The sequence below is a fragment of the Mastigoproctus giganteus genome, chromosome 1, assembly GCF_048544385.1.
Source record: "Mastigoproctus giganteus isolate SK-2022 chromosome 1, ASM4854438v1, whole genome shotgun sequence".
In the NCBI taxonomy this organism is placed as follows: domain Eukaryota; kingdom Metazoa; phylum Arthropoda; class Arachnida; order Uropygi; family Thelyphonidae; genus Mastigoproctus; species Mastigoproctus giganteus.
The window spans coordinates 266,748,873-266,762,123 of record NC_143575.1 but is presented as its reverse complement, the minus strand read 5'-3'; the positions used below and the strand labels follow the sequence as shown (position 1 = coordinate 266,762,123).

General features: G+C 36.6%; 1 protein-coding gene across 1 annotated transcript in view; it reads right to left on the bottom strand.

Moving 5' to 3' along the window:
- Positions 1-1,770: 1,770 nt before the first annotated feature.
- Positions 1,771-13,251, bottom strand: part of LOC150091949 (UDP-glucuronic acid decarboxylase 1-like) — a 56,161-nt gene continuing 44,680 nt past the window's right edge. The window contains exons 8-10 of the mRNA XM_090386223.1: positions 12,913-13,075; positions 5,937-6,040; positions 1,771-2,585 (exon numbers count right to left, since the gene is read on the bottom strand). Of these exons, the coding sequence (XP_090242349.1) occupies positions 2,472-2,585; positions 5,937-6,040; positions 12,913-13,075 (381 nt within the window). The 3' untranslated portion in view covers positions 1,771-2,471. The remainder of the gene's footprint in view (positions 2,586-5,936; positions 6,041-12,912; positions 13,076-13,251) is intronic.

Below are 13,251 nucleotides of genomic sequence, written 5' to 3'. Positions count from 1 at the left end.
GTTTTCATGAGTTAATTTACTGACATTTATGTTCATTGTTTTTGGTGAGCTTTATGAGTATCTACACAAAATTTTATTGAAATCAAGTGATGTGTTGTTTCTAAAAATGTGTAATTTAACTTGAGAACAGGGAAGTATATCAAATAGACTTGGTTCTTAAGTGTTTGGTGACAATAACTAGGTAGACATGAATGTCGCACTTCATTTCTGAAAAAGTTGCAGCATGACTGTATCACGCTGAAAGTCTGATGTTGCAATTGCAGAGCATCATTGAATACCCTACAAAATGGTCACCATTGCTACAATATTCCAAGTTTTAATGAAGTTCGATTCTGTATCCCATCCCCTTCATTAGCCCCCCCCCCATAAGATAAGTAGGGAGGTTAAATTTGGCAATGTGTGGCCGCTTGATTTTCTGGTAACACCTACAAAATTTGGATTATCATATGAAAATGAATAGTGGAAGCAGAAACTTTCAGCATCTTTTATAAGTTTTGTCTATTTCATACTCTAATATATGTTCTGTTTTCTATAAAAAGCATTCCTTGTGAAATATGGTGCAATCCATACATACATAAAAAAATTTTGCGAGTTCTATATTTAATAATACACCCTATATTTAATTTTTATTAGTTTTCTGTGTTGGGTGCATTATTTTAGGGTTGCGGCACCAAAATATTTTGAGTACTATTTAAAATTGAACAGTATTTTTAATAACAGTTTTTTCTTTTTTGTTTCCAGTTAATTTAACTACAGTAATGAACAAAGTTAATCTAACAGGAGAGACTGTTTTTACAGGGATATACACTTAAATAGAAGGGATGCAAGAATATTTGTTGTTGTGATCAAGGCAGTATCAGGTGGACCAGAAAACTTAATTGTGGGGAACAGGAAGATACCAAGACTTAATAGTACAGCCACAAGTAGAAATGGTATGGATCCTTGCACTGCTTCTGTTGGGACATATAGCAGCCTGAAAAGTAAGGTGTGAAGGATTACAAGGCCTATTGGGGGGGGGGGGAGTCCCCAGAATCAAAAATATAGGCTGACAGGATTACTAAAAGTAAAAACAGGCACACATATATACTGCTTGTACACTAATGCTAGGAAAACAGTAAATAATTTTGACAAATTTAAAGTATTAGTTAAGTCATCAAATGTTGACATATGCATATTGGAAATATAGTGCCATCACACAAGGGATGCTGAATTCTAATATATCAAGTATACAGAAAGGATGGGCAGGGAGATGTCATGATCTTGGTTAAGAATCTAAGGTAGTACACCCAGCTGATGTTTGCTGGTGTAATGTTGAGTCAGTTTAGTGTGACAAGCTCTAGGGAAGACAATTTTTATCCCTAATATAGCTCAGGTAAGAACATTTAACCAACAAAGCAATAATAGCACTGACAATTTTTATCCCCAGTATACTTTTGTGGCAAATTTACTGCAATATTTACTTCTGGCCCTAAAATGTGGTCCTAGTATTGCACAAATTCAGCATCTCTAATAAATAAGCTGTTATTCAATCTTATAACAGCTGTTATAAGCTCTTACTAATTTCATATCAGTTGTTTCATGAATACTGTGATAGATTATAAAAGAAGAGAGAGGTAACACTTTGGTACACTGTAATACTTTTTTTTTTCTTAAAAATATACAGTACATAATCTGACAAAAAATTACACTCTAAGAAATTACTTTGTTCAATGTTTTACCAAAAATAAAAACTCAAACGTGTCTATATACATTTGGCTGATTGGCAAAGAAAAATATAAATAAAACTGGATGGCATAAATCATTATTAAATATATATATTTTATATATATATATAGATATGTACGTATGTACAACACCTGTAACCAATTAACGTTGATATGGCGAGCCTAGTACTGACATAACTGACAAACAGTTATTAATGAATCTAAAAATGCACGAATACAGAACAAATACTTTGAAATAGTAAATGAAAATATACAAGCAAGCATCTGAAAACAATGTTCTCTAACAGCATTTACTTGGCCAAATACGACACATACTTGAATACTCATGATATTGATATGTATAATAAATAGTCACAAAGTTCATATTCCTTTCCTTCATCTACCTATTTATTATGTAAAGAGTACCACTGTATTCATTTCCATGATTTTTATACACAGAAATATTAAATGATCATAAGTTACAAGGTAATGTATGTTATGTTCTCCACACTTTTTTTTTTAATTGGAAATCCAAATTTGATTTCCAAAAATGAAACTTTATCACACACATTTTCTAGCACCATGTTAAAATCTAAACAAATTATGTGCTTATATTACAACCACTGAAGCAGAGATGAACTTATTTCACATTTATTTTACATGGACCAATTAACTCCACATTCCACTTTTGTACATTCTTTAAAAAATAAGGCTATATGATATCCATTACAAGTACATTAATTTCAGTCTCAAATGCAACTACTTCTGCTATATTTCATCTTCAGGAAGGTGTTTACCTTTGCTAACTTCTTTAGCATTTGCATGTATTAGTTCTTTTTTAAAGTACTCCACTGTCTTTTGCAGCCCTTCTTGAAGAGATACCTGTACGGGGAAGAGAGAAGCTATGTTAAAATATGACTCCGTGCTTTTAAAACAATACAAAATACAAACAATATTCCACCAAACATCATTTAGTGACTAAGTGCAAGGCCAAATGACTATAAACAGCTCAGTAAAAAACTATAACAGCAACTTGAATGAGCAAGCACGTATGATAGCCTCATTATAAGTGACTAACTTACCCTGCACAGAATGTAAATCACCAAGTGGGTTCATATTTTTGAAACAAATGGATGACTTATTTATTCTAGAGTGAGAATAAGAGTCTTAAACGTCCTTGATCTGTGGAAACTAAACCAGTGAGTCTAGACTCCATGGTTATAATACTACATGGTATCATTTTGAAGAGAATGGAATGGGTCTGTATGGATTTGTGAAGGAGAATTCTAATCTGGTAGACCACAAAACAGGTGGACGAAAAAACTACTGGATTTTAATAAAGATTTTGATACAGTCCACCACGAGAGGTGTCTGAATAAAATGGAATGAACTACAATTACAAGGAAGCTTCTTGTAATTGTAGTTGTAATTGAAGCTTCTTCCATAACGTTCACAGGTGGGCTGAAAGACAGGAGACAGAAATGGACCTTCTTTAAAGAAGACTAGTGTAGCAAGTGGAGACCCTCAGGGATTGGTGCTGGGACCTCCTCTTGTTTCTAATCTTCATTAATGATGGCAATACAGTAGTACAGGACAAGTTGTTAAAGTCTATTGATGTAAAAGGCTGGGAGGATGGTTAGCAACCAGAACTTGGCCATAATGCCTCAAAATGATTGGAACAGTTAAAGTATGATCTGAAAGCTTAAGGTTTGCCACCCGTGCAACAGAAACTTAAGAGTAACTTGAGGCACAGTGGAAGTTATAGATGATACAAGGCAAAAAAGATTTAGGGGTTGTGATACATTTATCAAACCTTCAAGAAGGAAAAGAGTGCCATTATTCCTCTAAAGAAAGAGGTGAAACTGCACTTAAGGAGAATAAAAAAAGACACCATGCTTTTAGAGAGAGTCCAAACAAGGACAACTAGAATGACAGGCAGCACTAATAATTCTCTGTAGCAAAACTTGGCAAGTAGACACCTTTTAGGGTGGGAAGAAGCTGATAGATGTATAAGGCTCTAAGGGATATCAGTAAAATTAATAGGGAGCAATAATTAAATCCACAACCTTACACATTTTAAGCATTCCAATTTTCCATTTCTACGTCAATGGTCCCTAATCTTTTCTGTTTGCAAACTGCTTAATTTTAATATTTAATAAAGTTTTAAAATAAAATACCTTTTCAATACAGAATGTATTGAAAACAAAGTCTCTATAACACATAGTAGGTAAACATATGCATATGATAAAATCTGAATTCTGATACTGTCATTAGTTTGTAGTTAGGTATAACTCTCTCTATACACTAAAAAAGTTTTCCTCCAAGTGATATTTATTCGAGCCAATGAGAGAAGAGAGTGAGGCAATTACGTCACTACGAATGCAATTAATTATTGACAACTGCCTCCATAATGTTCACAAACCTCGTGCTTCCCAGTCTAACATTTGATGTTCATTGTAACGTTTTTATATATTAATGAATATTGTATATAGTATTTGTAAATAGTTTAGTATTTTGTAAATATTTCAGTTAAATATTTTAGTCCTGCTCTTTTGGATGCAACAATATTCCTCATGTAACCCGAAGCAAAAGGCCTTTTCCTAAGTGACCTATGTAAACGCAAGTAAATAATTACACAGATTCTTTCCTGATTAGATATCGTTCATAGTGACATAGTGTTTTTTGTATGACAGTATTAGGAGTCTCCCCCAACACCGCATTTTTACTCTGTGTAGAATACAATACTCTTCATAAGGCCAGGGTGTGTATTTTGTGAAGTATTAGTGTGGGTTGTGTAGTTCCTCTGGCCACTTAGCCTGGGAAGTACCACTAACACCCGCAGTTTCCATCACCACCTCAGAGAGGCGGGCCAGAACACATTAGGAGAGAAGAAAACTCTGGCAGGGTGAACCCTGATGAACCCATCTAAGGAGAGCCCCCCCCACCAAAAAAAAAAAAAAAATTACAAAGGAGATAATGGGGGATAAAAGAAAAGAGAGGGGCACAGTAGTGGAGGTACTTGCCTGATTTGAAAGGGCAGATAGTAAGGGGACCCCCTGGTACAGGATACCCACCCTGGTCCAGAGGGTGGGAGTTGAAAGTGGTTGGTGGAGTGTTAACCATGCAAAAGGGGGTAGGGGCACCCATGGTGGGGGAAGGACACTCAACCACCACAGGAAGTAGGAATAAAAGAAAATAGGGAAAGAGATTCCTATGGTGGAGCATGCTTTTTGCAGCTCTGTCCCACACTGGCCTGGGGGTTACCCTAATGGCCAGTATCAGCATCCCACACCATACCAGCTAGGAAAAGCTACAGCATGGTGTCAGCTTGGATAACCATGAGGCCCCTAAGGGTCTGCATAGCCATCAGTCTGTCCAGTGAAGAGGCTAAGACAGAACACAGAACATGCAATCAATAACTTTCATTAACTTTCACACAATTTTACTTTTTATAGTTTTTTTCTTACACTTTCTATTTTCTTTTATACATTACATTAGATATTAATCAGTGCATTTTGACAGGTGTGCCTTTTACATAGAAAAGATTTGACTTACTCCTTCATACCTCTACATACTGTAGAAAGCATGTGCGGGGTTTGGCAAGCAAAGCGAGCAGAGACCAGAGCCCCCTAGTTAACATTAAAATAATTCTTGAAACATAAAAATATTGAAAACAAAAACCATTTTGCTAAAATTAATGAGACTTCTTAGTTTGTTTTGAAAAATATAGTGCTTGAACGGTTTGGCTCGGCAGTAGAAATGTTACTCTGCATCAAGCTTTTTGGATATTTTAACTTTAAGGAACAAGTTAATAGAATAAGATTGTATCACCTTTTCATTCCCTTTTCAGCATGGCATTTGGATATTCTTGAAAGTTCAAGAATATCCAAAAGCTCATTAGAGGTTTAGTAATGAATAAAGTTTTCAACCCATAATTAGTTAAATATCTACTAATTCTCTTTTTAAAATATTTTAATAAATTACGAAGAGCTAAAATCAGAACTGTAGAACCAAGGAAGTGAAAATTTAAAAAAATTACAAAATTTTTAAATTTCATGAAATCATAAAAGATCAATAAATTTAGTATGCTTTCTAGTTTAAATGACTAAGTTAAATGAACCTTAATCTTTTTCCAATTTTATTTAGTACACTACTGTATTTTTGTAATATTTCTCCCTTTAATAACTAAATATTCAAGTCTCAGATGTGCATCTGTTTAGCATAAATATTTACCTTTGGACTCCAATTTAAATACATCTTTGCCCGACCAATATCCGGTTTTCTTCTCTGTGGGTCATCTTGTACTCCTGTTTGATAAACTATAGGACTAGATCCACCTATAAGTATTTTATATGATTAAATTCAAATATATTCAAAATTTTCTAGGGAATGACTATTTTGTATATACTCATAACATTTAAATGCAAGCAAGCACATCTCTAATAAGGTGGGCCCTTCTTGGGTCCAGATAACATCCACTCTGCTCAATAAAATACCACTTGAGGTATGGCCTTACATGACCCACAGAGCTGTACCTGAGGGAGCCTGAAGGGCTCCCTCAGGTACAGCTCATATTTGACATAGTTGCTCATATTTGACATAGTTGAAATCCACAGAACTGGCCAATAAAGTAGGGAGAAGTTTCCAACTTTTTTTCCCATGTTTTCACATTTCTGACCAATGAAATGCCACCATTCAGAGGAAGAAAATTGTCTGGAGTAGCAGTTATAACTATTATAACCTAATGGTAATTATAACCTATTGGTTATAATTACCATTAGGTGGGTTCAAATCTTTTTTTATAAAAAGGAAAATTTTAAAGTCTGACATAGCTCAGGAATACATTAGCATTAGTAGAGGCATTTGATGCAAGAAAGCAAGCTTATGCAGCATCAGCCAAAAAAAAAAAAAAAAACCCACTTCCACTTCACCCCTCTGTTTGTTCAAAATACCTGTCCAGCTGAGCCTTAAACTTATTTAGGCTATCAACCTCCACCATAAGGGATGGAAGTCTGTTCCACCAACCAACCACCCGCTGGCTAAAGGCAAATTTCCGCACGTCTATCCTACATCTGTCTTTCCTCAATTTGAATTTATGCCCTCTCAGGTGATTTTTCTGAGCTAGAGGAAGAATCCCATCAGCATGGAGCATGCTTAAACCATTCAAGGCTTTATACACCTCTATCAGATCACCTCGCTGGTGCCTAGTCTCCAGACACTGTAATTTGCAAAACTTAAGCCTTTCTTCGTAAGAGCACCCCTTTGTTCCATTTACTAATCTTGTTGCCCTTCTCTGTACTCGTTCCAGCAGCTCTACATCCTTCTTGAAATGAGGCCTCCAGACTTGTATACAGTACTCTAGGTGTGGCCTGACCATTGCCTTATACAATGGAATAATCACCTCCTTATCCCTGCTGGAAAAATTCCTGTATATCATTGACAATACTCCATGAGCTACTCTTGCAGCCCGTCTGCACTGCTCAGAGAACTTCATATCTGCCTGCACAACCACCCCCAAGTCCCTTTCATTCTCTACCACTGTCAGTGTAGTACCACAGAGTTGGCACGTTGCTCTGGGGTTGCTGTTTCCCATGTGTAGTACTTTACATTTGTCAATGTTAAACTTCATTTGCCACCTCTCAGCCCATCTGCTCAACCTTTCCAGATCCTGTTGCAGCAGCATAGTGTCAGTAGTGTCCTTGACAACCCTGCCAACCTTTGTATCGTCTGCAAACTTGGACATTAAGCTTGATATACCATCATCAATATCATTTATAAATACAGAAAACAATAATGGACCCAACACTGAGCCCTGAGGGACTCCACTAATAACATTAGTCCACGATGAGCAGTGTCCATTGATTACCACTCTGTCTTCTCCCCCTCAACCACCCCTTTATCCATAGCAGCAATTTGCCTCCAATGTCACACTGCTCCAATTTGTGTAGCAATCTTCCATGTGCAACAGTATCAAAAGCCTTTCTAAGATCCAAGTATATAATATCAAAGTTATTCCCTGCATCCAGTTCTTTTGTGACTGCATCATAGTATCCAATCAAGTTGGTCAGGCAAGACTTCCCCTTAACAAAACCATGCTGTGTCTGAGCTATAACTGAAGTTTTGTCTAAATGATCCTGCAGTGCTTCTTTAACCAGTGCCTCCATTAATTTTCCTGGAACAGAAGTTAAGCTCACAGGTGTATAATTACTTGTGTCAGCCTTTGATCCTTCTTTGTGAATTGGGGTCACATTTGCACATTTCCAGTCTATGGATACCTCTACTGAGTCCAAGGAAGCTCTCATAATTTATGGCTAAGGGTTTGCTTACTTCCTTTGCTGCCTCCTTTAATATAACTGGATAGATCCCATCCACTCTGGGTGCCTTTCTTGTGTTTATCTTCAACAGTTTCTCCTCCACTTTACTCCCAATTATTTCAAGATTCTGTAGCTTACTGCTAGAGTTGAATACACCTCTGGCATTCCCCTTGCTGAATAACTCCTCATGTGTGAATGTCGATGCAAAATATTCATTTAGTTTGTTAGCTACCTGAGCAGGATCATCAACAGTTGACCCATCAATATCAAGTGGACCAATCTGATTCATCCCCTTCCTTCTAGAGTTTACATAAGTAAAGAAGTCTTTGCTGTTTTTCTTTGTATCCTTTGCCACAGATTTCTCGTAATCTACCTTTGCCTGCCTAACCTCCTTTGTGACTTGGTTACAGACCAGCTTATATATATTGTAGGCTTCCATGTCACCTGTTAATTTATATGTAACCCATGCATTTTTTTTCTCTGCCACATGTCTCATTAATTCATCTGACCTCCCTTTAAGCCTAAACCTTGAACAATATTTTTTAGTTGGTATGAAAAGCCTAGTCGCTTTCAAGATAAATTCTTTGAATGCTTCCCATTTTCAATTTGCTGTTGGTAACGTCATCAGTTGGTCCCACCGTATAGAATTTAAATACTGTCTCAGTCCATCGTAGTCGCCTTTACGGAAGCAATAACCCTTCCTTTTACCCCTAATGGTAGTTACCTCTTTGAGTAAATCCCACTTCAGCACACTGTGATCACTGCCACCTAGTGGTTCATTTATCTGCAGATTCTTAATGCATGAAGAATCACTGCTGATAATCAAATCAAGAGTATTACTCCCTCTAGTTGCCTCCCGAACATGCTGATGTAGAAAACAATCATCCAATAAATCCACAAAAGCCCTGTTAGTGTGTGAGTAACCAGCCCCCAAATTCCAGTCAATATCTGGGAAATTAAAATCTCCCATTATAAGACTCTCTGATTTACTGGCCCACTCTATTTCCCTGTACAGTTCCTTATTATACTCATCAGAGTCATTAGGCCTATAGCACACTCCTACTCTCAATTTTGATCTCCCAATGCTTATGTCACACCAAACTGACTCAACACTGCACTGTCCAGCGATGTCGACTGGCTTCACTTCCTTGATTTTTATGTGTTTCTTAACTAATAGCATAACCCCTCCCCCCTTCCTATCCTGTCTATCCTTTCTGTAGACGTACTCCCCAAATTGCAGTTCTGCATCCCTTATATCTGTGTGACACCACGTCTCTGATATCCCAACAATATCTGCCTTTGATGTTTTGAGCAATACCTCAAATTCATCAAATTTATTTACTAAACTCCTAGCATTGGTGTACACGCAAGTATACCTGCACCTGTTTCTATTCTTAGCTACCCTAACACAACCCATGTGTTTACTTGTACCGCAATGACTCCCAGCAGTCTCTGAAATATCCTGAATCTTGTTTTTCAGGCTTCTGCTCATTCCAATAGAAGCAGTGCAAGAATCTCTTTCACCTCTGCCAGTGGCTACTGGCAATCTATTCGTCTTTGTATCCCCCCAAGCTAGCAGTTTTCCGACCCGCCTAACACTGCCTCGATAGCATCAGCAAATATTCTTGCACCCTTTCTATTTAAGTGTATCCCATCCCTGTAGAAGCAATCTCTCCTGTTAACAAGTACAGTCCAGGCTGAAAAAAATTCTACCCCTTGAGCCTTGCACAATCTTTCCAGGGCCGAATTGATCGACAAGGCTCTCATCATATACTCCCTCCTATCGTGTCTGGGCAGAATTGCAGACACTTTCAAATTCAACCCTAATTCTCGGCTTTTGTTCAACAGTGACCTGTACTTGTTAAGTAATTCTGCCGGTCTCCTACTCTTAATATTAATAGTGCCAACGTGTACAACGATATCACCTTTTGTGCCCTTAAAAGATGATATTCGCTCTACAACGTCATCAACCTTTGCCCCTGGCAGACATACCCTGGTCCTGTTCCACCTATCTTTTTTACAAAGCATGTTCCCCGTTTCCCTGACAATAGAGTCACCAACAACTACTAGTTCCTTCGGGACCAGCGCATTCTGCCTTGGGGGTTGTCTCTGTGTCACGCGATGCCCAAGTGCAAGCTCTGGCGTTGATGTGGGCAGCTGAGAGCTTGATGGGCCCCTCAATTTAGTTTCTTCGAGGGCATCCACCCTGTCCTTCAAGCTCTCATATAGGCCCACAAGAATGCCGAGTTGTTGCCTGATATCGATACACTCCTTGCATCGCGCACACACACAAAGACATCCCCCTTGGCAGTATCATGTCCCGTACCCGATTGCTCTGCAAACATCAAGCAAACAGTGCATTTTATAAGGCTATGAGTCAGAGGACAACTGCCCCCCTCAGTTCTGCTCTGAGCCACAGCACTTCCATTAGCTTGAGCGTTTTGCTTTCCTGCTCTGGTCTGGTTCGAACATAGCACATGTTCGAACTGACCTCACCAACTATGGTAATGTTCTTGTGTTCTTTATCTTGTAAACTCCTGACCATATATAAATAAACAGATGATTCATTTTAGTTCCTGGGTTGTTTCCTGCATGATGCACATTGTGTACCTTTCATTTCTTACTTCTAACAAATTGGTGCATTCAATAAAAATTGATTTATTCTTTAATGAGCTGAGTTGTTTCTGATTATTATTGATAAGGCAACTTAGATCATGGGATATCAGGGTTTCATCTTTGTGAATTGTTTGGAGGCCAGTTTTTTTTTGGGGGGGGGCTAATTCCATCTAAAAGCAAACTTAAATGAACCTTTCTTGAAAAAAACATTTCTTGCATTATCAATGGGATTCCAGAACTTTCCAAGCAGATAAGTGGCATCACACCTAGGCATGATGGGTTAGTAAAGCTAAATGTTTAATTAATGAATAAGTTATTCTCAAAAGAATCAAAAAAGCATTTTTATTGCAATAAAAATCATTTAAGGGCATAGCTGGAGTTATTCAGGCAGCAAGTGAGAATTCACACTACTGCATATGATAACACTGAAATGCTTATTATGGGATTTTTTTTTACAACTTTAGTGTAAGGTTAAATATAGTTAAAAGTAAAACAGTTAATATAAAGGATTTGGAGGAGAAGGGGGTTAAAGCTCACATTTTGAAAGTTACTTTGCCTTCTGGGATAAAAGTATAAAAAAAAAAAGTGCCTCATTCTCCCTTACAAAATTCCATAAAATCTCTCAATGGATTCTATCCTTATTCAATGACTAACTTAGCAAACAAATATGACTGATCTATTTTCACAGAATAACAATTAATGCTATAATTGAGTAGCATAGTACATGGTAGTGGAATTGTAGAGTTTTAATTGAGTAAATAAATAGCTTAATAGTTCTAATCACATAGATTAGCCTACATTTGTTTTGTTTTTAGCTAAGAAATTTTATTTCTAGTAAGGCTATAACTAATTTAAAATTCTAAAAATGTAATGATATAGCATAATTCATATTATTGCATTTAGGTATCTATAGCTTAGTATAGTATTCTCAGAATTAAATTGAATTTAAATTCATACTAGACTAGAGCAAAGTAGCGGGGTTGCTGCCTCAGGGTAGAATTGAAGGGAGCAGTTTTCCTATTAATCACGGCCTCACACTGTGCTGCTTATGTGATTTTTTGGACCTATCATGATACAGCTAAGAGCTTTTGTATGAGTTCAGTGCAAGGAAATTAGGTGTGAACTCTGTATTCTGATGGGCATTTATGAGAGCTTGAAGAATAGGGTGGATGCCTTTGAAGGAATTAAAATCGGGGCCTATCAAGCTCTCAGCTGTCCAATTCAATGTCAAGCATATTAGAATATATTAGTATTTTAAAAAATGTGTAATTTTTTTTTTTTTGGGTGGTAACAACAGAAAACTTAATTTTTTGAAAAACGTTTTCCACTTTACGAATCCAATGTCTCATTTCAACACGGCTTTCAATTTCTGAGCACTGCTTGAAGGGGCAGGGAGTCCCATATCTTAAAAATAATTCCATAAAGTTCTATGCACGGCACCTCGAACAAATGGTAAAAATTACCAAGAGTGCTTACTCAGTATGACACTGCAAAGAAGTAAAAAGAAAAACTTGTTTATTCTCCAGCATGACCACCAGGTCAGAGAAGTTTATAATAAATCACGAGTACAATCGTTAATCATATTTAGTAGTCACAGGCTTGAACCATGGTACATTCAAAAGGCATTCATAACTCACAGAACACTTCCTGATGGGTAATTCCAGTAAGTCACTAAGCACGAATGTTCCATCTGCAGATTTATGCAAAAAGAAAATCTCTGGTGGCAGATAAAATTTAGTCATTTCAGTAGTGATTCATTCATTGGCCGAATGCATGCAAGTCTGCTAGGTAAAATCTAATATCACATCACACAGCCAATAAGATTATATATCCAATTGATTAACAGGCAGTTTAATAGACTAAAAATCACAAGTTTAAGAGACAAATAAAAATCACAAGGCTATAAAAAATCACAATGATTCAAACAACTGAATATGTAGTGAGAAAGCATGTTGCTGATAGTTTTTGAGGTCTTTCTTAGCCTTTGCCAGTCTGATTGTCACTTTCAAGTTTGTATGTGTGCTTATTAACAAAGGAGCAATGCTATTTAGATTTGATTGTACTTAATACTTACTGCAATACAAAAACACTGAACACAGCTTCTTATCAAAACTTTGTTATAGAAGGATATTTCATTATATTGAGGTAAAATAAGTAATGCTCTGAAATCAAAGATTCACTAAAAAATTTTGTCTACAGAGAAATTTCATTATAAGGAAATTCATTGTGGAGGGATTTAACTATAGTAATCATATATCATTACTTAATCTAAAACTTACCAACAATGTTTTTGATCACAGTAGCAAACTCTTCAATGGTATATTCATCAGGATTTCCTAAGTTGATTGGAAGTGTGTAATTGCTGCTCATTAGGAACATCAGTCCATCAACTAAATCACTGACATACTGAAAGGAGCGAGTCTGTTTTCCAGAGCCATAAATCTGTGTAATAGAACAGAATCTTGAAACGAAGGTTCTGTATCCCATAAAGGAAAATAAGCTATGCTATGCACTAAGTGAATAATGCAAAGGTTTTACTCTAGTTACATAGATTAATCAGATAAATGGATATTGATGAACTTATTGTTATACACCTGTTTATTGGAATACAATATTTA